The sequence below is a fragment of the Tenebrio molitor genome, chromosome 5, assembly GCF_963966145.1.
Source record: "Tenebrio molitor chromosome 5, icTenMoli1.1, whole genome shotgun sequence".
NCBI classification, from domain to species: domain Eukaryota; kingdom Metazoa; phylum Arthropoda; class Insecta; order Coleoptera; family Tenebrionidae; genus Tenebrio; species Tenebrio molitor.
The window spans coordinates 19,042,307-19,068,816 of NC_091050.1; the positions used below are offsets into that span (position 1 = coordinate 19,042,307).

Here is a 26,510-nt window from a genome sequence, read left to right on the forward strand (position 1 = left end):
CTAGCGGTCTGGTACTTACCTGGTCGCCTTGCACCGGTTGCAGATAAACCAGACTCCCTTGCGGCTTGTCGTACATCACACATTTCCTTAATTCTAGTTCCGTATTGGCTAAACTGGCACTTAGTTTATTCTCTAGGTCCTCTCGTAGTTTGAGTTTGTCTCCCCTGTCGTGCAACAGACAACAACTGTCTTCGTACAGTTGTTTAACAGCGGTAACCAATTTGGTAAATTCGACCCGTAAAGAAGGTCCCTCTAGTATTTTTCCGTTTGGATGTATATTTTCAAGGCAAGTATCGCATTTGGTCGCTAACGTATACAAATCTGATTCTAACGAGTAACTGATTGCTAATATTTTGATCCATTTCGTTAAAGTCGTGGTGCATTCGATGAAGTTCAGCAGGAGGTAGTGTTCCTCGTCGGTGAATAAAATGTCGGGCTCGACCGGAGCCGGCGGTTTCTCCACGAAGGTCACGGTTTGTTGCTTCTCGTGGTGCACGGGAACGGCACCGCTGAACGAGTGCTGGCGGATCTTCTCGAAGTTGACCCCCAGGAAGGACTTCTCGTGACCCGGCATGCTCTGTCGGGTGAAACTGTGTCTGCCCTTGTCGTGCGAGATGGAATGTCTGGGTTTGCCCTGCGCGGCTATGCTCTGTCTTTGTTTCTCCTCCCACGACTTGAGGGAGTTTTCCAGAGCGCGGTTGCGGCACAGCATCTGCATGCGGTTCTTGTGGAGGATTCTTATGATCCCCGGCGGTTGGATCCAGGCCTCACCGTCCACTTGGATGGGCACGCCCTCCTCGCCCAGGATGTTAATCTGGATGCTCTGGCATTGCGCTATGCGGTGGTGCTGTAAGTTGATCAGTCGAGAAGCCGCCATCTGGACCGACCCGAACACCGCCACCACTTCGAGGATTTTGTCGTCGAAGGAGGGCGGCAGGAAGATGTGGTCTTCCTTGGTGCCCCCCCAGAAGTTGATGCCCCCCATGAAACTACAATGCGAGATTGAGATCGAGGGAGGGAGGGGGGTGCGAGCGGGACTCACCTGGGTATATTGAGGATGACGATGCCCTGGAGGCTCGGCAAAGGAATCCTTTGGCCGTCGCACTCCAGCTGGACCCTTTGTTCTAGATTTTTGTAAGTCTTCTGCAGCCACTGCTTGCTGCCCAGCACCCCGTACCACATGTAGTTTTTAGCGCGTGATCTGCATTTTTCGGGGTGCTCTTCGCGCTTGTGGTGGAAATCCAGAGAAATTTTGGCGTCAATTCCGATGCCGAAATAGTTATTCATGACGCACCGTTCGTAGAAACCCTCGAGCAGGGTTTCGTCTGGGTCAATTAGGGGGCTTACGGCTGCGCAAAGGGTGTCTGCATTAGCTAGAAGACATTTGCTAATGAAACCACTTCCCGTGCTCACATCTAAAATGCGATACACACCGATAAGACATTCAGTAATACTTCTACTTGGCGTTGCTGGGGTATCAAAAAAAAATCGCAAAAATCAAGGAGGACAATGCTTTGTCAATGGCATCCTAAAAAAATAACCAAGACAAGGCTCAAGGGTCTTTCCATTCCCCATACATCTCAAAAAACTAAAAGGGTCGGGGAATTCATCGTTTGCGCTAGACTAAATGACTACTGACGAAACTTACTTGGCCACGTCGGCAAGCGAACTAAGGGGTTAATGATGGGCAGTTTACGGTTTTCCTTTTCCCTATCGTCCTTTTTCTCCCTCTCTTTCTTTTCGGCGTCGGTGTAGAAACTAGAGGTGGCGGCAGCGGCGGCCGCCAGAGCTGCCGCCTCTGCAGGATTCAACATGCTGCAACAGGAGATTCTGCGAGTCGCCGCGGGCGATCTCGTCAGGAACTGTTCGTTGTCGATGCCCAATAAATTGGAACTGGAACTGTTATTGCTGGTCGTGATGTCACTGGTCGACAATCGCTCAGCTTTGGAGCAAAGATTTCGTAGGTCCAGATCCGAACCCGACTCTATTTCGATCTCCACACCCAGCTTCACCATGCGTTCGCTTCGGATGTCTTCGGTTAACACCGGAGACGGGGGTTCAACTATGACGCTCACTTGGGGGAATACACACTAAACACAATTAGATTTAGTTAAAGATATTTCCACAAAGACACGCGTTTACCGTTTCCGTTGTCGGTTTTTCAGTTGTTTCTGTTTCTTCGGGGTTTTTAGGCGTCTCAACGGCCTCCTCTTTCTTCTCTTCTTCCGCTTCCGCTTCTAGAGCCTTCAGCGTAGAAGTCGACACATTTGACAGTTCCTTTTCTAGCTTGTTCAAGTTGCTGTGCGAGCCTATCGGGGTGACCTCGCTTTCTTCCATGAGTGTGCTTTGTCTGTTGACGTTCGCCTCCGTTTTCGATATTTTCGTTGTGGAACGAACCCTTTTGAACGACCTCCTCGCTATGTCATTACCTTCTACGAACTGAGCCAAACTGCAGTACCTCGTCGGTTCACTCTCTAGCTTATTATCTAAGTATACATGCTGCGACATGAAGGCACGGTTTTCAAATCCGAATTGTGTGTCGTCGTCCAGTTTGGTCCTGGAACTCTTGCGTTTCTTTTCGATCGAATCTCTCTTCATGCTCATCCTCCTTTCGAGCTTCAATTCTGTCCCGTCGCTGGTGAACAGCGTGGTGTCGTCGGTGTACGTGTTCTCTATGCTGTCCTGGTCGTAACCGTACAAAACTTCCCCCAGCATCGAGCTGATGTCGTCCATGAGGGACTCGCCGTGCAGAGCGTCCGAGTTCGGGTAGGTGTCGGTCTCTGGCGAGTCTATGTGGCAGATGTGGCCGTTCAAGTCTTCCCCGTCGCTGTTCTTGCGCGGGCAGAACGACTTCTGGTCCAGTATCTCCGACGTGATGCTGACTTCTTCGTTGGAGATCGCCGAAAGAATGCTGCTGCACTCTTTTTCCTCTTCTTCGTACTTTGTACTCTCGCGTCGTTGTCTGTCTTGACCCGCGTCCGCTTCCGGTTCGTTGGTCTTGAGATTGCCTATCGATACTAACGTTGAGCAAGTTTCGCGTAAGATCTTCTCGGTGGCGGCGTCCACCACGCTACTGCAAGACCACCGGTCAAAAGTGGACGGATCTACAAGGGAGAGAGCTTACCTCGGTTGGACCTGGCTGGACCGTCGACTGTCGGCGAAGTCCGGCGGCACCGGCAGAGTGGTGAGAAGGTCCGGATCGTCGACTGTCGAGTCTCTTCTGACGTCGGGCATCGGTGATATGTTTGCCAGTCTGGCCGTCAGAATCGAACTGGTGGGCGAGGGGCACGAGCTGACGTCCGTGCTGGAGCCGGACTCTATGGTCGGCAGTACTTTGAGCGAGTCCATTTTGGCCGCCTCTTCCTTGTCCAGGTCCGTACTCAGGGAGATCTTCACGGTGGGTATGTTAGACGACGCTTGTCTGTTTTGCTCGTCCACCACTTGTTCGGTGTGTTCGACCAAATTCCGGATGGCTCGTTTGAGACTATTGGCCCTCAGCAGCAGAGCGTCCTTCTCTCGCTCCATGAACCTGGAAGTCCTCCTGTGCTTTCGAAAGTTGAAGTTGCTCAAATCCTTCTCGCTCTTCTCGGATTTGGCTTTGTCGAAGGACACCTCGCTGTCGGTGTCGTCCTGTTTCATCTTGGATTCGTCTAGATTGGCCGCGTCTAATTGTTCGCTCGTTAAAGTCGCTAATAATAAATCTAACTTTTGTTGTAAAATATCACACTTTTTCCCTAACTGCTCGTCACCTCTCGTTATTGAACTTTCCGAGACTTGCGTCGCGAATTCCTTCACCGTCTCGCAGAGACGCTTTGCCGAATTCAAAATCACCGATGTTTCGTCCGACTGGAGGATGTTTTGTAAATGCGTTACCAAAGAATCTTCGTATTGAGTGATTTGATTGTGTAATTGACCATCGGGCTGACCTGGGGTTAAAGACAGCTTAGGCATCGCTATCGTTCGTTCGAAGGCCATTATCGACCAACGGTCCAACATCTTCGTTCCGGCTTTTTCGTACTTTTCCAACAGCTGCGGCAGGTGGGTGTCGTCGTCACAGGACGAACCCCAACCCAACACGCGAGCCAAATCATTTCCAGTTCCAAGCGGAAGCACCGCCACTTGACATTGTTTCTGGAAAAGAGGACACCGTTCACGTCAGTTATCGCACAAGCGCAGAGAAAGAAGAGAAACTGGAGCGCCAGGAAATTGTCAACATTGCTTAAAATGCAGGATTTTACTACTTTTAGGGTTTTGTCAACGTAGACAACAGTCTCCACAAGACAGTCAAAGAAAGTAATTAAAGAGGATGTGCAGCTGAGAGGAGTTTGAAATAATCTTCTGGGAAAGCTGCAAGTAATTGTTGAAAGACTTATTAAGGAACAGGTGGAAGAATAGGGTTCTGTGGGATCACGAGCGTTATAAAAGACTTGTAGAACTGCTAATCTCCTTAACTTTTTGAATTGCGCCGTAATCTGAGCTTTATTTCGGATTGTAAAATCAAATCGTTTGGAAGGGTCGCATCATTTTCTCGTCATCCAGGAATAAAGGAAAAAATTAGGGACGTAATTAATAGAAGAGGAGCTTTTTGCGAAACAAGCGCACCAACAGAAATGAGTCTGGGGGGAATTAGCGAATAATGGGGGGATGAATTTGTCGCAGGTCTGACGGATGAACGCGGTACACATTGAATAGAAAACAGCTTAAATAGCTCTCTGATAAATCTGTGAAGAGGTTTCGGATTTGTTAAAGCAGTAGCGGAGAAAGACCGGCACGGTAAGAATTGGCGAGGAGGCGTCTCGGCTTATAAGTGAATTTTCTCGGAGGATTAAGAATAAAGCAGCAGGCAGGAGTGGTTTTTAAAATGAAAGGATTCTAGTTCCGGAAGTCGCGACGACAAACCAACAGCGAAACCGGTCTCTCGAGAGTGAAGATGGATACGTGCAGAAACGGAGGAAAAGTCGAGATAGAGCAGAAATGACGGTGCTCCCAACAAAATGGGTGAGTTCTTTTGTGTTATCGGCGGCGTTGTTATCAGAGTTGGTCGTGTTACGAAAATAGTTGCATCTTGATGGTAAAAAAGCGTCGAGAATAGAGCAGACTCGGTGTGGTAAGGAATAAAGTAGTCTGATACCATCTGCAGCAACTGTTACAACTGCAGTAAGTTGTTTTGAATTTTATTTGGGAATCTACCTACGCGGGATGTTAAACTGGGTTAAGTACTGGTGCGCAAACTTCATTAAAATTTCATTATAAACAAAGGGAAGTAGATGTAATTTCTTAAAATAGCCGGCTAATTTCCGCCTGCACCCGTATCTCTTTCACTCCAGTAAACTTACATGCATGTCGAGCTTGTCGATTTCCGATAATACCCATCCAACGGATCCATCCCCGCTGCAAACTAGAATACGGAATGGATCGAAGTGTCGGAACAGTCTTAAACCTAATCTGGGCCCAGTTGAAATGAGATCGAAAACTTGTGCGGGGTTGAGTAATTGTTTGAATCTCCGGAGAAACTTAACACCTTGGTTGTCACCTGAACAGAGCTGGGTTATCGCATGATCCGGCTCGAAGGACCGCGACCGTACCTGATTTGGAATTCACGAATACCAGAAGGGGGGAAGAAGCTTGGGGTCGCACGGCCTCCCATGCCTCGTCCTGGATGGAATGGAGGGCCGTCGGGGGCACCACGCTCACTCTGGCGGGACCCAGGGGGCACGAGGGGGACAGGTCGGGTCTGCACTGAGTGTGCACGGTCGCTCGACACCATAAACATCTCCAGTCCTGCAGCCTGCAAGGAGGTTGTTTAAGTTGTGGTGTGGTTTTTTTGTGTCTGAAATACGAAGTTTGCAAAAGTGGGAGTACAAGTAAAATCGTCGTGAGATGCTGGAATGAGTTTCAATTGAAATGTTTCTAAAATGGTTGGAGATGCGAAAATTTGCCGTAATAAATGACGGTTTTCCCGGTCGATAACACAAGTTTGATTTTATTGAATTCTTTTGTGTTTAGATCTGAAAGGAAAGTTCTAGTGGGTCCGCTCAGGACCAACAATTGACAATTTAGTTGCAATTCTGAGGCGAAACCTGCAGAACTAAAACTCGGTCCTTTGGTGGTATTATTAAAAGATTTGTTCGATGAATATTGGACGGAAATAACTTTTTTGCAAGTTGTAAACGTGTTATCCAAAGTTTTATCATCTCCTCGGCGAAATCAACTTTTCATAAATTATTATCAAATTAGAAATTGTAAATGAGTTCTGGGGCGGCTGATTCAGTTCGCGGATATTAATCGTCGCATCGGTATCGATTTCGTTTCTTAGCTCACCTTTAAAACGTCCCTTTTTATTTATCGTCGATATTTCGCGTGACGCCGGAGTGAATGTCTAATGTTAATAAAATCGCATTACGTGAAATTAGTTTCTGTGTCGTAAAATGAGCGAGGAAATTGCTTACCTAAGTACCGAACCACAAGTTTTATCACAAACAGCACATTTCGCAGAAACTGGCAAATTTCCCTCCATCCACTGGTGCGGCATTGTAATATTCTGAAAGAAAACTTGGTCTCATTATGTACGCACAAACGACATAACCATAACAAAGGGAACATAATATTAACAGTAAACAGTGAGACGCTGTGATGTGTTTTATTAGTCTAGATGCCAACAGAAACTTAGAACCGTCAGAAATGCCAACGTGACTTGATGTATACGTGTTGTATATCATTGTGCGATCACGTCTTCCGAGGCTTCCAGCTAAACTTATCATATTGTCGAAAAGCAATATCGATATAACCGTCCATAAAACGAGGTGGGGGCAATGGGGATGGAACGTGGACGTCGTCTGTTGCATTGAGTTGTACAAGTTTTCGTTTTGGGTCGATGTCGTGACCTGATAATTAATGTATCATATATGTAATTGACATACCCCGTGTCAGAGGGAAAAGTACAAACATTTTATCTTACACTTTAGATATTTTATCGCACGAGTACGGTAAAGTGTCGTTTTACTACGCCAGTGTGGTAACGTATGACATTGGTTTGAATGTCGTAATTACACAAAGTTTGACATATACATATCTATAACTTTTTCGTTTTAATTTTCCCAGTGTTATCGCCCTAACCTAACCTAACACCTAACATAACTCCCCACGTTGGTTGAGGACAACACGACCCAGGGTTTTTCATCATGGAGGAGCCTCGTGAAGACGACGACGGCAACCCCAGACGGACTCTTTAGTGTGCCCGTCATATTTCCCTTCCCGACCTGCCCCCGCATCGACAACCTAATTACCCCTGGGTTGAGGACACCATGACTCAGGGTTTTCCGTCATGTATTTTAAAAATGTGTGATTGGCTGATTTAGTTCGAAGAAGAAGAATGTACTAAGGCAAGAAAATGAAGAGAATTTTCCGGATTTAACCTAAATTTCGTCGCAATAAGTAGATTTGAAATTTTAAAAGTTAATCTGTCTATCTAATAACAGACCGTAACGTACAGCTTTCAGAGAGCTTAAATCCTCTTTATTATGAGCGTATATTTTCGGAGGCGTGAGAGCAGCTTATATCAAATGCATGAACAGAAGACATCATGAAATTAATATTTTCGCCAAGCACATCATCGTTTTTATTTAATTAAGAAATTAGTAATCGTCGACAGTTTTATTTTGTGCTTAATACACGAGCGCCATCACTCTTGCGCACCGGTCCCGTCATACACTTTTCATTTCAGCAATAAATGTTAGCCTGGATCCTGTTCCGAGTTTGTTTCACATTCAGACAACCGTGACCTACCTGAAAATGTTGGTGATGTAACTTAAGCTGAATTATTTAATTCTCTTGCGCATCACTAGAGAAACAGGGTTACTTTTATTATGTTTTCAAGGCGAAACGAAATAGTTGGAAATGTTGTCTATTATTCAACATTATTTCCTGCCACGAGAAGTCAATATAAAAGGGTGCAGCTCCCGGACACTACCGTTAAATGGATATCGATAATACAGTGACCTATATTACTTTTCGAACCACCAAAAAGCGGCCATAGAGTGATAGCATCGTGAATTAAATGTAGTTAATGAAAAACAGGTGGGAAGGGTAGTTCCCCGAACGAGTGTTGTTAAAAATTCATTACCAATTAGTCATTTTTAGAGTTTGGTGTTTAATTAAAAATTAGAATTAAGGTCAGTTATCCACAAGCGTTTATAATTTTCACCAACATTATCGAAAAAAAATTCCAAGCTGTTGTGGCAACAAGCACGAGTCGCAGACGAACAAAAACATTAGTAAAAAGTTGGGAAAATTTATTTTACGAGAACTAATTCGCGTGCACGTGAGAGATCCTGCAAGAAAATAGCACGACAACACTAAATCAGCGCTTAAAGAAATGTCTTGGCCAATCTATTTTATAGAAAAATCCACTTTTTGATTTTTGTAAACGTTGAAAATTTATCAAAAATTTGTGTTGTTGCTAACACAGCCGTAAAAAATACACGTTGGGTCAAAACAAGAGTATAAACACCGTTCACGTTGTTTTGACATAATGGAAGGCCATTATTTATTTTTTTAACGTTGGACACACTGTTTGATTTCCGTGACTAAAGTGCCTGACATGCGGACCTATCAAAATGAACATAACATGCTGCTGAATTTTGCGGCGATGTCTGAGTATTCTTCTATTGCAAACTAGTAAAACTGACAACAATGCACTAAACATTGATGCTATTTATAACCTCAAACTTAGAAAAATATAACCTAATTCAACAGACAGATTTACTACCAAATTAAATGCAAAGTTTCCATGGCCTCCCATTATGCGAAAACAACGTGAATACATTTTACCAATGTAAACGCCAAAATGTTTATTACTTTAATAGGAGAAAAAAATTCAATATTTTTTTCACAACGTGTATTGCCCTCGTAGACACTTCAGTGGGATGAAACAATCAGACCTTGAGTTTATAGCAGTCTTTTTTCAATTTTCGTCTAATTCGTTTCAGAAAAAGCAATATGCTATATTGGGCCGGAGAATTTTCTTTCTTTGTGCGGTTTTCAATCCAGCGCCGTCGTTTGTGCGATCTCATTTTTGGTTGGATTCCACACGGCAATTCAAATTTAAATATTTTTTCCTTTCACGTTAGAAGTATTTAAATTTCCGACAATTTGTCTTGAGACGCGTATAAAACGATTTCTTTTGATGTAGTTTGAAAAAGCTCTTGCCCCTCTTGCTATTCTATTCCGGCAGACGGCGCATATAATGTAACATCATTTTTTAATAATACGGCCGGAGCGCGCTGCACTCCCCGGAGACAAATGGGAACGTATTAGGGCGGCCTGTATCCAGACACCAGGTGTTCGTTCCCATTTTATTAAGGAGAAAAAACGCGCGGCTTCTCCCTTCGCACGTGTTAAATCTCGAAGGCTTACCCCGTCGGTGTCCTCGACGATGTCCTTCCCGACCGACGCCAGCGTCGTCCACTTGCAGTTGTTGATCGCTTTGGCGGCGCACCTCTTGTGCACCTTGCACTTGCACACCTCGCATGAGAGGCCGTGGCTGGTGACGCCGCTGAGGGCCTCCCGGCAGACGTTGCAGTAGGTGGGGCGGGCATGGGAGGTGGCGTACCAGTGGTGGTATCCGGAAAGGCAGTCTGGCTGGTCGGGCTCGTGGAAGCGGCGCTGGGAGGCGGCAGTGAGGGCGCCGAGCCAGTCCTCCATCTCGCGGCGGGACTCGGCGCACAGCACCAGGGATCTGAACGGGGTGATCACCTGCGAAAGAAAAACATGCCAGTGTAGGCAACAACTATCATTTATACAGGGTGTCTTAAAATTATCGTATTCCGAATTCGGGGCTTAGTACGGGACATCCTGTTGACCAAGTAAAAATGTTAAAAAAAAATTGCTGTCACTGAAAAAAAAAACAAAGTTGCCAATATTTGTTCAAAAGCACCTGATTAAGTGATTAATATTCTAGCTATGTTGTACTTCCCTTTTGAACAAAAATTGGAAAAATAAAACTTTAATTTGTTCGAGATAAAGCTGTTTTTCAAGAAATGTCTTTTCATTTTTTTTTTTGAAGATTGAAGAATTTTATTAAATAACATTTTTAATTTACAATGCGAAAATTTCCGATAATAATGCGGAATCTGGAAAAGTGCCCCGAATGCTTGCAGCGTTTCCACGTTGAATGGCAAGGGAAATCCTCTCAAAAAGGAATTTCTTAGATTTTGAATCCCCTGATTCCGCGATAAGTCGGTCTCCGATGACATTAATGAAATCTATTGTTTCTTTGCACCAAGGGCCTAAGGTTTCAAAGGCTAAACCTTTAAATATATAGTTTGACAAAATAATTGAACTATATTTGTTATGTTTGCGTTTGCAAGCCATTTCAGCGGCAAAACCTGAGACTTCAGATGTTTTCAATACGTAACTGTCTGCAAGTGTATCTACGACAGTAAAGTCCCAAACCAAAGGTTGACCTTTATTCCACGGTACTAAAGTCATCCCATCAGGGCGTTTTCCGTCATCACGAGATAGTCCGTTTGGTTCTAAAGTTGAATTAACATGAATAGAAGTCAAAGACCGGTTGATAATAGAATTAATTTCAGTGTGTCTTGAAAATCTACCACTGCTTTTGGAACAACTTAGACCGTGAATACGTTTTTTTGTTCGATCGAAGAAAAAATATTGTATGCAACACGTGCAAAAAGTGTTATTGCACTTGACGTGTTGTCACACTCGCCTGCGGCTCGTGGGACAATTTTCACGTTGCGTGCAATAATCATTCACTTTTTGCACTTGTTGCATAAATAACTATTAGGCTGTCACAGACTGATGAGAGGTAATTGAAAAGCTTTCGTTTTTCCTTAGTGCGAGATGAATGGAAATTAAGATCAACATCTGTAGTGCCCACAATTACAACTGGACCTACCTCCCATATCAGTTAACAACTGGCATTAATGTGAATTTTGTTTGACGTGGTACAGTTTTTAAGTAAACGTTTAGTTGAAATAAAAAATCACTCGCGTTTTAAACTGGCCCACTCATGCCAAAAAGAGCCCAATTTCGTTAAACAAACTACTATTTCGGCCTCCTTAACTGGGAAACACCATTACCTTTCACTTTAGGTCAAGGGAGCTGCGATAACCCGAACGATGTCGGAAATTTCTGGTGGAGTGCGGGAGCAATGTTGCACACATCAGTAATTTATTCTTTTCACAGTTACGTTAAAATTAAAGCGTTCATACGTTACTTTAATTTAGTGTAAAAAACACATTTCCCTGTATCATTTTTCCGATAAATGTTCTTCTTTAATGTTTATTAACCAATAAAGAATCATTATCATAACAGGGAAAATACAACCTTCGGGTTGGCAGCTCTGTATGTCAAAAAGTTTCACAATTAATATTTCGTAAAATTTACAAAATTGCAAAATAAAACAAAACCACAGAAGTTGATCTATGGTCTTAATAACATTTTATGTAACTACTTTATCTAGTACTAGCTGTTGGTGCTAAGGTGCAACTGGAAAATATACTAAACATTCTAACCTCAACATCTTGTATTCACCTGCATAAGTATCATACAATGTATTAAAAAGTAACCCCTTTTAATTTTAAGCTTATACTTATAAATAAGACAAGCATACAAGAACAAACATTGTTGTTTATTAGAATTGGTAACTGTTACTTACTAATCCCACAACCATGACTTAAACAAAAATACTGTTTTCTTAGACAGATTCTGAAACTAGACAAAGTTAAACTGTTAGAATATGGAACAAAAAAGAAACACAGTTAATACATGACATTTTAAAAAATGATATTATGTGAAGAAAAACAGATAATACGTCTTCACGCATCTCGTGATCAGAAATATAAATGCCAGATCCCAAAATTTAATTGGCTTTTTTGAATATTTTGTGAAATAGTCCGTTCACATTGTTTAACAAAAGAGAAGGATGGTCAAACTCTACAACACTGCCGTTATCCAAAACCATCACTTTGTCATATTCCAAGACGTAATCTAATTTGTGCGTTATCAAAATGACTGTACAACACGCAAACTCGTCTAGTACTAATTTATGTATCATTCTTTCAGTTTCTTGGTCCACACTTGCTGTCACCTCATCCATAATCACAATTTTACTTTTGCGAATAATCGCTCTTGCCAAACAGAGAAGTTGTTTTTGACCCAGACTTAAGTTCGAATCAATGGTACTGATCCTGTGGTCCAAACTAGAAAATAACATTTCTAACTTGACCATCTTAAGTGCATTCCAGATTTCAGCGTCTGTATATTTTCCGGTTAGGTCAATGTTTTCTCGAACTGTTGCCGTGAACAAAGCAGGATCCTGAGAAATTATAGAAACGTTAGATCTGAGAGTCTCTAATGGAAGAGTTGCGATGTCCACTCCGTCTATAAATATTTTTCCCTCAAACTTGTGCAATCGCAGAATCGTGGAAATTATCGACGATTTTCCAGCAGCTGTTCTACCGACAATGGCAATTGTTTCTTGAGGTTTCACCATAAAATTAAGATTATGCAGGACGTAGTTGTCGGAGTTGTAGGAAAGGTAAACGTTGTTAAATTTTATTTCTCCTCGCTGAGGCCAACCTTCAACCAAAACACCGTCTCTGTGTTCCTGGTCCTGTTTGGTGTACTCTAGAATTCGTTGTACTGATGTTACCTCAGTTTCAATTTTGATACCTATGCGGAATAGGACTTCTAAAGATTTCTTGAAGATGGCAGCTTGTGAAATCACAAGACCAACATGTGCGGCGGATATATCTACAAGATGAGAGTATTTTGCAAATAAATTTCAATAGATTTAAAAATTTTGTACCGGTGTCAACGATCAAGAATTGTATTAGTATGGCAGATGTAAAGAATAAAAAACAACTGTGTACGATGAACATAAGAGTTCTGAACCAAGATATGTAGAGATAAGACGCAGAGGTGTACACATTCTGGTGTTTGTCAAAATCGTCGATAAGAATATTTTCTACTTTAGCAGATCTTATTGTTGGGAGACCTTCACTTGTGGCATTCACGTGTCCAATGAACGAACTGCGAGCTGAAATTTATAGATTCCTTATAATAAAAATTGTCGGCCATGATGACTTACTCGAAATTTCTAATTGTTTCAGAATTCTTCCGAGTTTTATGCATAATATTGTTGTTACGACAGGAAGTGTACAGAATACTAGACAAATTATGAGAAATGTTATGTTTACGGATCCCATCAGAATCATGATTCCAATTGTTTCTGCAAATGCCTAAATTCAATTTTTTTAAAACCGAGTTAATTAGGTAAATTCTCACTTCCAAGATCATGTACATCGAAAAGGGAACTCGTTCGTCAACGTATAATAAATCTTCGGAAAATCTGTTTAAAATGTTTCCAGTATAGTGTTTACTAAAGAATTCCGCGGAAGCGTGTACTATTTTTTCGAAAAGCAATCTGTGTAAACTTAGTGAAGCTTTTCTGGCAAGCAGATAAAATATGCCAGCTCTTAAGAATGACATTATTGCCAATGTTATTAAAATAATTGGCAAAATGTAAATCATCTGATGACGCTTTTGGATTGCATTTTTGTAACTGTCATTTGTATTATTGTAGTTTGTATAATTTAAAATTTTCTGTTCTGAATGAATCCTGGAATAGGTCTGTTGATATAATTTTTTTTAAATTTGGTTGACTCAACTTACCAATTATTTTCTAATTTTTTTAAAGAACTTTTGGTAATCAGAACCACGCCAAAAACAATGCAAATAACGGTAAAAATTACAGAACCACCACCATGTGCTATGAATTTCTTATAACTTCCCAAGTTTATTCTTCCCGATATTACTCTTTCCTCATATATATTTTTTTCTAGTTTTCTCTCTGAAAGCAAATTTGTGGTTTCATGAACATCTTCTTCAGTCACATCTTCTTTTTTTTTGCTGTTGTCCTCTTTCCATGCAATTCCAAGGTTTTGGATTTCTTGTTGTAACAAGTGTCTGGATGAAATGGATAAGAATTTCGCTGTTTGTTCGTTTAAAATTATAACATTATCAGCTCCGCTAATATGTCTAGGGTTTTGAGTCACCAGAATAACTAACTTGTCTTTCAAAAAATCTTGAATACATTTTTCAAAAATATAGTCTCCAACAAGAACGTCCAAATTGGACAAGCAATCATCTAACAAATAAATATCACTGTCTCGATAAACAGCACGTGCTAAGTTTATTCTACTTTGTTGGCCTTTGCTTAAATTCACTCCTCTGTCAGCAACGATAAAACCATCACCTCCAGGGAGGAATTGTAAATCGTGCAGAAGAGCACACACTCCAAGGACCTTTAGATATCGCTCTTCATTATACTTTGTTCCAAACAAAATATTTTGCCTAATCGTGGAGGCAAATAGCCAAGGTTGTTGAGAGGCATAAGAAATTCCACCATTGATGCTCAACCTTCCTGCAACTGCCTCATACTCCCCTAATATCACTTGCAAAAGTAAAGATTTTCCACTTGCAGTAGAACCAGTTATGACGACAGTCAATCCATTACAAATTTCAAAGTTAACATTTTCTAATATTTTACAGCCTCGAGAGTGCACATCTAAATTTGATAAAGTGATTTTCGCTGGAAGTTTTTCTTGATTTTTACGTTTAGATGGCGATTGTGCATCTACAGTTCTAAGAACTTTTCCAATTCTTCTAAGTACTGCTACTAACTTAATCATTTCGTGTATGCCTCTGGGAATTCCTCTTTTAAAAGCGAGATCTAATGACTGCATGCTGATGATCAAAAAGAAGATGGTCTCAACTTTGATTTGATTTCCTAACCATATGGAACTGATTATAAAAATGTATGTTGATGCGTGCAAAATAGTGTCCGAAATGGCGAATTTGGCGTAAAGCAGTAAATATATTTTGTAGATGAAGCAAACTTCTTTTCTAAAATTGTGAGAACATAAATGTTGGTTGTTATAAATTTCATTTGGAAGATCAATGTAATCGGTAATATACATAAAGGGTGTTTTTTTTTAAATTTGGCGTCGAAGTAGGCGTTGTAGAGTCGATTGAGATCGCACCACTCGTGTAAAAATGTAACCTGTATAGTGCGTTCACAATCGACACTTCAACGCCTACTTCGACGCCAAATTAAAAAAAAACACCTGTTATGTATGTAAGTATACAACGTAATATATAAAATTAAACCCTAAAAGTTCTAAATAATCCACCAGAACGGTCGTGGAAATAGTCTGTGTTTTTTTTTTTTATCAAAGAACCACCAACACCGCAATTTACACCCAAAATAGAGCTGGCAACATTGTACACTTTTGACATAGGGTGAAAAATGTTTTAATATAAAATTTGAGGTTATGTAGAGGTATTAGTAGCGCAGCATGATTAACAACTAATTTGAGAGTTTAATAAATGTCTTACTTTGCGAGGCATTTTTGCTAACACGTTCAAATTTTAAATGCGAGTTTGCGTACTTTCAAGGACATTAAAAATGATAGGCGTCGGCAGGTGTAGCCAATCTATATCATTCAATTCCCTAAATCTAGTAAAATGTTATTATTGCCAACCTAAATCAACACGTCGTGGTTCTTTGATTAAAAAACAGACTATACATAGCTGTTAAGATTTTTAAAAAATAGTTGGCCAAACGAAGAGTGGTGCTTGATTAAAAATGTCGGGTCCACTTACGTTCTAACTTTAGAAACCTTTTTCCGATAACTGTCGCCCCAAATATAGCACTTTATTGTTGTAATGGCATCTAACATTTCTTTGGTTGCCTGATACCTGAGGTCTGTTTCCTTTAAAGTTTTGATTTTCATTGAGGCCAATATTTTGGCCAAAAACACTAAAAAGGAAACTAAAATAATGTTTAAGATCATTTTCATTTACCTTGAATTAAGATGATGGTGCAAAATAAACCAACTATAATGGCGACTAAGTAGCCGATTTCAACATAGACTACATAGCAGGTGATTAAAAACCGAAGGGAATCGTACAAAAGGTAAGTTGTTTTGACGACATAAATATCAAATTCGTTGACATCTCTAGTGACTAAAGTGATTATTTTCCCAACGGATATGTTGTCAAGTTGAGATAAATTCATCTTTAACACTTTTCTGTAAATTAAGGAAGTTAATGCCGTTCGCATTTTAATACCAATAGCTTCAAGTCTGAGTGTAAAATTTGCATTATACAAAAATTGTATAAACTCAATAACAACAAAGGCACATCCCAAGAACGATGCTTCAGTTTTGTTAAAATTGTTGTGATTCTTGGTAAAATAGGATATAAAATTCCTTACAATTTTTGGTCGCAGAATTCTGAAAACGATGAAGATCATTAATTTGTAATAATATTTCTAGAATTACAACGTTATTGTTACTGGAATGACTTGAGTAATTACGAGCAGCATATATTGCTTTCCGAAACAACTCCATAAGATTTTAATTATTGATGGATCGTTTTGAAGTCCACGATTATTCCACTTTGTTTCTAGTTTATGTCCCAACATTTGCGACTTGAAAGACGGAAGCACTTCGTAAATGTCGGCTTCATTTTTGACCCCTCTTATAAATACATTTCTCATGTGGCTAGATTTTTAGAAATTTTTTGCCGTTAATATTTCAAAAAAAACAAAATCACTTACATGAAAATAAACTTTAAGAAGAAATTTGTTGTTTGTTCTGGGTTAGGCGCTTTCTGTTTTACTTTCAGATGGTCCATTATCTGTACTATATGCTATACCTATACTATAAGGAAGCTATGTTATAACAAACTGCTTGAAGTGATAAATGAAGTGGATCATCAAGTTACATGTTGGAGTGATCAAGTGCTCACCACAACTGCTTGAATACAGTGTTTAACAACTAATAAGATACGGTTACATTTAACGTATTTGATAATGATAATGTTACTTATTACAAGTTGCAATGTCGTATCAAGATGTTTCTTGAACTATCAAAATGATTTCTGAACACCACTGTGTTGTGTTGTGAGTTATACAGATACAGAGTTACTGAGTGTTTAGTTACAAAGTCAGAAAGAGTTCCTCCCTCTCCCGTCATCTCTCTATATAGAGGCCTTATTTGATAAGTTGCAGTGGGGAAGGGACACTCCTACTGGTTACTTCACAATCGCAACTAGTGAGGCCATGAAGTTGTTAAGCTTATCGTTTCAAGTTTAATTTGAACACATATTTTACTAAACTTACAAATGCATCGTCATACAAGGCCAGTTTATTCATTATAATTCATAAAACAACTTAAAGCACTCTACCAAAGACAATTCTTTAGATTTTAATTTAGTTAACTGTGGACATGCCCAGAATTTACTTTTTTAGAATCTGCGTCTCTAATAGGTCTATTATTGTATTCAATTTGGAGTCGTTTATGGCTATCTCTTAAAGCACTCGTAGTTTAATAGATCTCTAAGAAAATTTTTATCAATATTTCAGTGTATTATTGTCATTTACACAAAAAAACTTCCAATATTAATGTTAAAACTCTACTTTTTAACATATGTTGCAGATGTAGTTGCATCCGTTACCTGGAATTACCAATTAATACAAAATTCCCTAGAATTTGATAATTTAATTTTTTTATTTAAAAATTAAAACAAGGGTGCAAATTCTAAAAAATAACATAAAAAACTCGTTTTATAAGGGCATTGGCGCACTCGTCCCATACAAAACTCCCCTACGGGTCGTTTTCTACACTTGGGACTCGTGCGCCAAATCAACCCTTATAAAACTCGTTCTTTAATATACTATTATGTTATCTAGTTTACCTTTAATTCCGGAACATTTTATAATATCTTTATGAAACATTATATTTTGAGTATCATCTCCTTCTTTAATAGCATTATCGGGTATTTACCGGTTGTGGAGGAAGTACAAGAGGGGTACATTTCTTTGCATATACAACGTGTTTCAGCTAAGAGTACGAGGCTGACGAAGTCTAAACGCAACACAAAATAGATTTGACAAAGGGAACTAGATTCATTAAAAATATAAATTGTAGTTCTGGACATCCCTAACTAACACAATCGCACACAAGGGGAAATTTAAAAACTTCAGGGATGTCCAAAATACTGTTTGTCAAAATATGATTTATTACACGTAGTTATTCATGGAAATTGAATATTTAGTTGCATTTTTAGTTTGTCAGGCTCGTAACACGTTGTATGCAGGGTCATTATAAAGGTTTCTAGTATCGTAGTTGGCTGGCCAATTAATTTTAGGTGTACCGTTTTATATACATCCATTCCTACATGACAGTTGACAGATTTCAGGCAGTAAAAACTAGAACTACCGTCAGTATCGCCAACTATCTACGATACTAGTTTGTCTCATGTTACGAGGCTAGGGCACATCCAAAATTTTTGTGGTTTTCTACGCCAATTGCGATGTTAGGAATATTTATAATAACCCTGTACATATTCAATGGACAGCATTAACAAAAGGTTCTTCACAAATTCTTTTCTTCTAATCCACAAATTAGCCTCCAATGAATTGAACAGTGTGGTATTAAATGTATTGTAACATTTCTCGGATTGGTGCTTTTGTTTTGAAATTATTCTTCTTCTTTTCTCCTAAGATAATATTTTTGCAAAAAAATACTAAACAAAAAATTGGCGAGAGAAGGAACCTTCATTTATTGTACGTTGTGTTGTGTTACTTACTTACATTTAATTAAGGTTCCAAGGTTGTAAAGGATATTTAAATGAATCGATTGAACACACTTTACTTAATATGTGGTAGTTTATGTAAAGAGAACGAAATTTTGGATTTTCTTGGACGAATCTTAGTTTATGGCCGCGTGAGCTGATAATAACGCGAGTCCAAAAAGTCCGTTTTCATCAGTGTTGCATACAATATTTCATGCTCGATTGGCCTTCCTAAATATGCATAAATATTTTGTCCTTTTTGCAAAACTCAAACCTTTGATTTAGACTTTCGTCGTTACCGTGACTACCCGAAAGTATAAGGGACTTCTGTTTACTCAATTTCGTTGTGGGTCGTAAAATTTTGTTGCATATTATGAGCGATTAACGGGCACAATGTCAAAGGGATAAATGTCATTTCGTCATTCTTCGAACGAAGAATGAACATTTGTCATTGTTTTGCACGGCGCGCTTGATTTTTTTTCAAGTTCAATAATAAAAAATCGTAATGTAAGAAGGTTTTTATCCACGAAAATGAAGGTTGCAGCATAAGCTGAAGGCGCGTGCTGTAATCATTTGAGTGGATAAAAACCTTTACTTACGAGTATAATACCATACTTTATCTACGATCAAATGTGCAAAAAAATAATAACACAAATTCTTAGCTCAATATTTTTAATTTTTGAAATTTTGACGTTCCTTTTGTTACCATGGTTACGTTCTCTAATTTGGTTAGGTTTAGGGCAAGTTTAATAGTATTTTACAGTAGAAGTCCGTTAGGATAGCCTTTACTGCCGAGCCAGAAATTTTGTGAGACGAGCTCGCAGAGCGAGTCGAATAATACTGGCGAGGCTGTAAAGGCTATCCTAACGGACGTGTATTGTACAATAGTTTTTGTAATATCTCTACGATTCGTTCAAAATTATCTTTTTGAAACACATTTTTTTCAACGCCATCGAAAAAACCGAATGATTAATAAGTGTGCGGAGGACGTCGTCATGTCAACCGGTGTTTGTGAAAAAAAATTGTTTCAATGTTGTTTGTCAGATTTGTTCAACGCTTAACTTTCCGTTGAAAATAAGTGACTGAAATCAATAAAAAATCGCAATCAAGATATTCCCGATGTCCGGAAGTGAGGTCATCGTTATTGTCTGCAAAATCGCGCTTGTGTTAGTGAAGCATCATCTTCAATCTTGTCTCCATTTGCTGCTGTTTGTCAGATTTGTTCAACACTTAACTTTCCGTTGAAAATAAACGACTGAAATGAATAAAAAATCGCGATCAAGATATTCCCGATGTCCGGATGGCCGCAGAGCAAGTGAAATCATCGTTATTCCCTGCAAAATCGCGCTTGTGTTGGTGTTAAAATTCTGAAGCATCATCTTCGATCTCGTCTACATCTGCTAGTGGCATACGGATTTAGATTAATTCAAGGTGTGTCCCATAACATTAAACATTAATTATTGTACCAATTGTAAAAAAAAGTTGAAAAATAAAGTTTAGATTTACGTTGCTATAGTTATTTAGTCATTTATAACGGCCGCTCCCGCTCATAACGGACACCTATAACGGACTCCGGCCGTTATGAGGTTGTTTACATGGTGACAAACAGTCCGGAAAGTCACCTTTAACAACTAGATATTACAAAAAAGTTTTTAAAGACCCACGAGTGCCAAAAAAAGCCTAATTTACACACGAATGAGTTGAGTACTACGTTTTTTTGTTCGACGAGCGCCTTAAAGGCTCCAAATCGCTTAAAATCTTTACAATTGGCTGACGTTTCTTTTTGACAAGTTGTGACATTTATCAAAATCCATTCACACAGGGGAAAACTCTCAAATTCTGACAGTGTTGAACAAAAACATCTTTTTTAATATTTAAAATAAATGAGATTAAAGGTGCACCTACTAAGCCCCCATATCTTCAAATCTAAAATATACGCGATTTTTTAATTTTTTTTCATCATTTTTTAAAATGAATTGACATTGCACCACGAATTTTGGGGCACCCAGTGACCCAGTATATAATAACAATTGTGCGATAAGCAATCAAAGCGGAATGAACTGGAATAAATGTGCATTGTTTTAAAAGTCCAATTTGTGCTTGAAACGTTTTTACCCAAGTGATAAACGGTTAACCTTTGCAATGTCATGCACATTCAATTCTGTAGAAGTGCTAAATTTGAGAATTGTTTTACTTTTCTTTAAATTTGTCTAAATTCTAACATTCATTGATTCTCTCGCACTTAGCACTTGTTTCTACAATAAGTGGTTGTTAACTAGCTACGTTGAAATTACCTATCAAGAAATTAAAATTCCTAATTTCGCGAAGTGTTCGGACCATTTCAGTATGTTAGGAGTATTACGTTTGAAGACATATTTTGCATCTCTAATATGTAAAAAGTAAACATTAATCGTCTACATTTTCAAACAAATATTCTATAGCTTAGCTTAGCTTCATGACGCAAATAAATTTCCTTCTTTGTCAGCGATTAACATAAAAATCATACGGACATATGAAATTACTTCTCTAAAAATCTAGTATGAAAAATACTCTTGAAAAACTACTTGAAAATCATTGCTCTTTTGGTACGATTGCACCTTGGATATATGAAATTTTGTTGTTTCCTGTGTGACTGGGGTACAAACTAATTCACATAATTTTCAAATGCAACCAGTAATACCTTACTCATTCATAAGTTGATTCAAAAACGTAAAATGTTTAAACTTTTGTATGATTTGGATATCCCTCACTTGGATACCCAGTTGGATTTATTTCCTGAGAACCTGAATGTTGTCAGCAACGAACACGTTGGGAGATTTCATCACATCATTTCGAGCATGAAACAGCGGTATCAGGGCATGCGGAGTTCCAGCATGCTGGCTGACTCCTACTGAGCACTCAAGAAAGAAATTCCTCGAGCAAAATATACTAGAAAGTCATCTTACGTGTTACAAAAAAAAAACACTAATGTCACATTTGAATTCGAGATAAAAAATACTACGAAAAGCACATCTTAGATCTCATGTGATAAAAAAAATTGTAAACCAGTGTTATTCTTCCATTAACAGAGCTTCGGTAGGCCCAAAATCGTTAAAGGATAATGGGTCTAAAAGCTGATCCAAAAGATATTGAAAATGTTCTCGTTGTAGTCTGAGAATGTAATTCCTCTAAAAAAGCTTTCAGACTGTCATTAGTGAAATTCTAGTGTTTTTATTTGCAATAAAAGCTGTTTGCACGAAGCGAAGAGAAAATTAAAAAAATTGATAGTATGCAATTTAACTGGAAATAAAAAATTCAGTTTCTTTGTGCAACGCAAAAGGAACCATTATTATCAGAGGAAATCAATTGTTCCACAGTGATGTATTATTTACCTATAAACTACATTTTTTACCACTACATTTCGAACTTTTTCCATCACAGACTTTTACATTCAGTTGGGAAATGGAATATGATTATTAGAAATCGTGTGCGTCAGAATTTTTGAGGGGCTTCATAGACACGCGTCTGTCGGAAAATTTCCAATTTGCTTGCGTGCACCGTCGACACTGATTCTTTTATCCCGATGTAAAACGGAAAAAGTGTTTTAGAAAAAAAATCAATCGCTTCTGAATCTCTCTTAATTGGGTACGTCATCGTTCGTAAAATTTCAATCGGCGTCGTAATTAACTGCGAAATACTTTTAGATTTGTATCGGGAAAATTAGTTTTAGAATCTGCATAGGCAAAATTGAAATGTCACAACGAAAAATGTTTGTTTGTGGTTTGTTATGCGTTATGACACGTCCATACAAAATTCATAAAACGCTTGGGATATGTAAGTACTCACCTGAAAACTGTGATTGACGTTTTTGGTTGAACACTCGGCTAGGCACAGGTCGGTGAGTTCGATTTCATCGAAAATCACAGCCTGAAACAAGTATTGCGTTTAAATGAGGTGTACGAGTAAATTACGAGGGCAGACACAATAAAAGTCGCTTTAAAAAGCAAAAGGGAAGAGGAATTTAATTAAACGATGCATGAATTTTAATTTTGACGTGACCTTTCAGAAAATATTTTATTCTATCTTTTTGAACAAAAGTATTAAATGAAAGTATTTCAACTTTCATATAGGGTGGATTCCTCAGTTGTAAGTTATTAACTTAAAATAGGGCAATTGACGAAAAATATCTCCAGTCAATTGAAACACCAACTTATATTGAAGAAATTAATAGTCCCATAAAGCAATTAAAATGTTAAATGTAAGTTTTCATTTTTCGAAATATGTCATTGGAATATTTTTATTATACGACAGCATGTATAGTCATACTCATAGTTATCAGGAGTATATTTTAGTTTTTTTTTTAAGTTAACAATCAACAATTTTATGTGGATCAGAATGTGATTCAAATTGCACAATGAATAAAATTGTTACTATTTTCCATAATATGTGCTCCAATTGTCGTGGAGTATGCAAATTAAATTAAAAAATAATAGTATATATGTATATTATTTAATGGACGCGTAATGATGACTATTACTAACGAGTACAAAGTATGCAGCAGCATGAGTCGTATTTGTGATTATCGTATTATCGTAGTGCAATAGCTATTACGCGCGAGTAGAATACAACACTTTTTCTGCGACGTCGAGGGTTCATCATTTTCTCTGTCAGAATTTAATTACGTATTATTTTTTTCTAAAGATAAAGTGCATAAATTCGCGAATTACATTTGAAAATAATTTATAAAATAATTTAACAAATATTGTAGTCTATAGGCACTCAATTATTTTGCAAATGCAATTTTGCGAATGGTCACGATCCATGTGATAAAGATTCATTACTCGTGGTCGTGGGTAATGAATGTCATTACATAACAGTTAGTATCTACGTAACTGTTTTAGTCAACAGCAGTAGAAAAAAATGTATCTGCAATAATGGACTGTTTGAAGCAAATATAGGCAGTTTTTTGATTACTTACTCAGTTTAACATTTTGAGATGTAATTGCTTGTTTATAATTTTAACAATTAGTTTGAGATACGATTTTATAAAAAAACAATTTGTTTACTTAAATAACAATTCAGCAATTTTTCACCTTGCTGTCCTTATTTTTACATTTTTACATAATGTTGTTACTGATTCGGTTACAGTTTTCATTTATTTTAAACATTTTTTTTTATTTGAAAAATCTACGTTCTTTGAAGCAAATTGATTGCTTGAGATTTTTCCGTTAACTATAAAAAACTTGGTCTGTTCAGTCAGCTCAGGTCAGGTCAGATCACGTTAAGTCTGTGTCCAAGATACAGGCTGTTTTCTAAAAAACGCGGCAAACCGTAGCTCTGTTATTTATTGTCCGATTTTAATAAACTAAAGAAACAATACAATGGTTAAAAAAATACTACAAAACGGCTTTATTTTTTATATTTTTTTTCAACATTAACTGTTATGTCAAATAAGTGTCACTTTGTTTTTTTAAATCGAAACATATATTTATATATTTTTAATATGGTAGAGAATTTTTTTCTGATTTCAATGATGTTAACACGTTGACTTTTGTGCAATAAAAATTCTAGAAAATTAAAAAAAACATATTACGTTACGTTTTATTAATGAATTAAAAAAAAAATCAAGCGCACCGTGGAAAACAATGACAATGACAATACTTAAATGACATTATCCCTTTGACATTGTCACCCTTTTCCATGGCGCGCTTGATTTTTTTTTCAAATTCACTAATAAAACATCGTAACGTAATAAAACTTTTTATTTATTTTGTTGAATTTTTATTGCACAAATGTCAACGTGTTAGACATCATTGAAATAAGAAAAAAATTCTCTACCAGATTAGAAATAAATAAATATATGTTTCTATTTAAAAAAACAAAGTGACACTTATTTGATATAACAATTAATGTTGAAAAAAAAATCAAACCGTTTTGTAGTGTTTTTTTAACCATTGTATCGCTTCTTTTGTTTATTAAAATAGGACAATAAATAAGGGAGCTACGGCTTGCGGCGTTTTTTAGGAAACAGCCTGTATAATTATGTTATATGTATTTAATGTTTATTTTTAAAATCCAGCTTTCTGCTTTTTAGCGATTTTCTTTAATTATTTGTCTATAACACATTTAAATAATCTTGCCGTTGTGCGATGTGCTGAGGCACCAATTAGTGTACAAGAATAGGTTCATGTCCTTCATTATTTTAGGTTTATTTTTTGATAAAATCTCTCACGTGCATGTGTTTTAATTTCCGTAAATTTTTCTCATTTCTGACTCATGCTTTTGTTGTTGTAATAACCCACGCGTTTGGGACTAGTGCTTATTTCCACCACAATAAAAGCATTCGTGAAATAATTTATGCACTAGGGAAATTATAATCGAAAATTGAGGCTTGAACGCTAAACTAGACTTTTTTCATGAATATTCGACAAGAAAAACTTAAATCTACATAAGTTAATTTTTGATTTTTCTTTCAAGATTTGTGTCTCAGGATTCACATAATACGGACGGATAATTTCAAAACAAAATTTGCTGTTAGTAGTTGAACATTTAATACTACGGTAAGTCCTCGAGGCTAACATTTCTCTTCTAAAATTTCAAACTACAGTTCATCCTTTGTGTTACACTGTTATGAAACTCTTTACAGAAAAAATTCCTGGTATAATTTACGGAGAAAAATAGTTATGTAAGATATAAGTGTAAAAAGTTATCCTTTATTGCACGAACGGGTTTAAAATACGACCGAGGTACGAGGGAGTATTTTAAAAGATGTGAGTGCAACAAAGGAACTTTTTACACGTATGTCTTACAACATTTTATCTACGATCCTGAGATTATCACACCGGTTTCAACATAAATTTGTATAAAATAATTCATTGGTTCAATATTTCATGAATAACCAAAGTCGTTTGAGAAGCACGTCGTTTAGCAACCTACTTCTAAACAATGTTTCCAACAAATTCGATTGTTGTATTCTGACAGTTCTGTGCCATAAAAGCGAGAAATCGTGCTCTAAAACTTTTAGAGAACGATTCCGTCAGTTTCTCTAAACGTCAACTTTGACAACGATTTTTAGTGCAAAAAGTGCCTACTTTTTACGCGATCGTAGATAAACAAATTTAAATTCTTAGTAGAAAATCAAAAAAATGTATTTGAAATCGACATTTTAAAATCTAAACGTTATTTAAGTTGTACTGAAAAAATCAAAGTAAACGAATTTCCTAAAAAAGATGTTGAAAGAGTCTCAATGACTTGAAACAGATTAGTCTGTAAGACCTACCCCATAGCGCTATGGTGATATTTTTTATTTTTGTCAACTGATAGCAAAACAACCAAAATATCGAACAAGTTTATGAAATGTTAAAATTCGGCGTTCTGTGTTTTCAAATCGACTGGGAACAATTATTTCATGTTAACGCGACACCCTCACACCTCACCGATGACCGCAAAGTTGAATGAACTTAATTATGAAATTTCGTAGTACATTATTTTTTATTCTAGTTGTTGTGGATAATTTTTTCAAATAATCAATCTTGAAAATTACTCATTTTATTCTTGTCTGTGACTAATGAAATCAAAACTAGGAGAAGTTAACTTCAGCCCGTGACTTAAAACCTGTTGCCAACTTCAAACCGGGGCTAAAGACACTTTTACTCACGGTTTGTGAAGGCGCGATTATCAATTAGCGCCACCCATATTAATACGTTAAATGACATTTTAATTAGAAGAGTAGAAAAAATCTTTTTTGAAATCACTAACTTCAAAATAACATTTCGCAAACGCAACAGTTAACCGCGAACGTAGATTTCGCACACTATTGCTTCAAAATCATTCAAAAAGCATTGGCCTTTTTTAAAATAATTTGACTT

General features: G+C 37.8%; 2 protein-coding genes across 9 annotated transcripts in view; both read right to left on the reverse strand.

Annotated features, from left to right (window-relative positions):
* LOC138130061 (diacylglycerol kinase eta) overlaps positions 1-26,510 on the reverse strand; it is a 171,758-nt gene that overhangs the window by 2,439 nt on the left and 142,809 nt on the right. For 3 of the 7 annotated variants that reach the window (XM_069046410.1, XM_069046415.1, XM_069046416.1), the window contains 10 exons: positions 22,489-22,569; positions 9,415-9,753; positions 6,450-6,541; positions 5,586-5,830; positions 5,337-5,533; positions 3,125-4,131; positions 2,143-3,073; positions 1,649-2,090; positions 1,043-1,415; positions 20-989 (listed from right to left, as the gene is read on the reverse strand). In XM_069046410.1, the coding sequence (XP_068902511.1) occupies positions 20-989; positions 1,043-1,415; positions 1,649-2,090; positions 2,143-3,073; positions 3,125-4,131; positions 5,337-5,533; positions 5,586-5,830; positions 6,450-6,541; positions 9,415-9,753; positions 22,489-22,569 (4,677 nt within the window). The remainder of the gene's footprint in view (positions 1-19; positions 990-1,042; positions 1,416-1,648; positions 2,091-2,142; positions 3,074-3,124; positions 4,132-5,336; positions 5,534-5,585; positions 5,831-6,449; positions 6,542-9,414; positions 9,754-22,488; positions 22,570-26,510) is intronic. The other 4 variants (XM_069046414.1, XM_069046413.1, XM_069046411.1 and 1 more) reach the window with 4 other exon arrangements.
* LOC138131551 (ATP-binding cassette sub-family C member 4-like) lies at positions 11,261-17,115 on the reverse strand. Of its 2 annotated transcripts, none has more exons than XM_069048615.1 (9): positions 16,646-17,115; positions 16,371-16,589; positions 15,889-16,319; positions 15,688-15,844; positions 13,696-14,928; positions 13,309-13,642; positions 13,112-13,252; positions 12,830-13,060; positions 11,261-12,774 (listed from the first exon to the last, which is right to left on the reverse strand). In XM_069048615.1, exons 7-9 carry the CDS (start codon positions 13,236-13,238, stop codon positions 11,882-11,884), a joined length of 1,251 nt encoding a protein of 416 aa, XP_068904716.1. In that variant the 5' UTR covers positions 13,239-13,252; positions 13,309-13,642; positions 13,696-14,928; positions 15,688-15,844; positions 15,889-16,319; positions 16,371-16,589; positions 16,646-17,115; the 3' UTR covers positions 11,261-11,881. The 2 variants fall into 2 exon arrangements, with proteins under 2 accessions (XP_068904716.1, XP_068904715.1); XM_069048614.1 differs by having other exon boundaries at positions 11,262-12,774; positions 13,112-13,262.

What these genes read in the sequence shown, in the direction of transcription:
- LOC138131551 (XM_069048614.1), bottom strand. Translation starts at nt 16,722, where the DNA reads ATGGACCATCTGAAAGTAAAACAGAAAGCGCCTAACCCAGAACAAACA. An exon ending in TTCTTAAAGTTTATTTTCAT is followed by an intron (nt 16,590 to 16,645) that starts GTAAGTGATTTT and finishes CTAAAAATCTAG; the next exon opens with CCACATGAGAAATGTATTTA. An exon ending in GAAACAATTAGAAATTTCGA is followed by an intron (nt 13,061 to 13,111) that starts GTAAGTCATCAT and finishes TATAAATTTCAG; the next exon opens with CTCGCAGTTCGTTCATTGGA.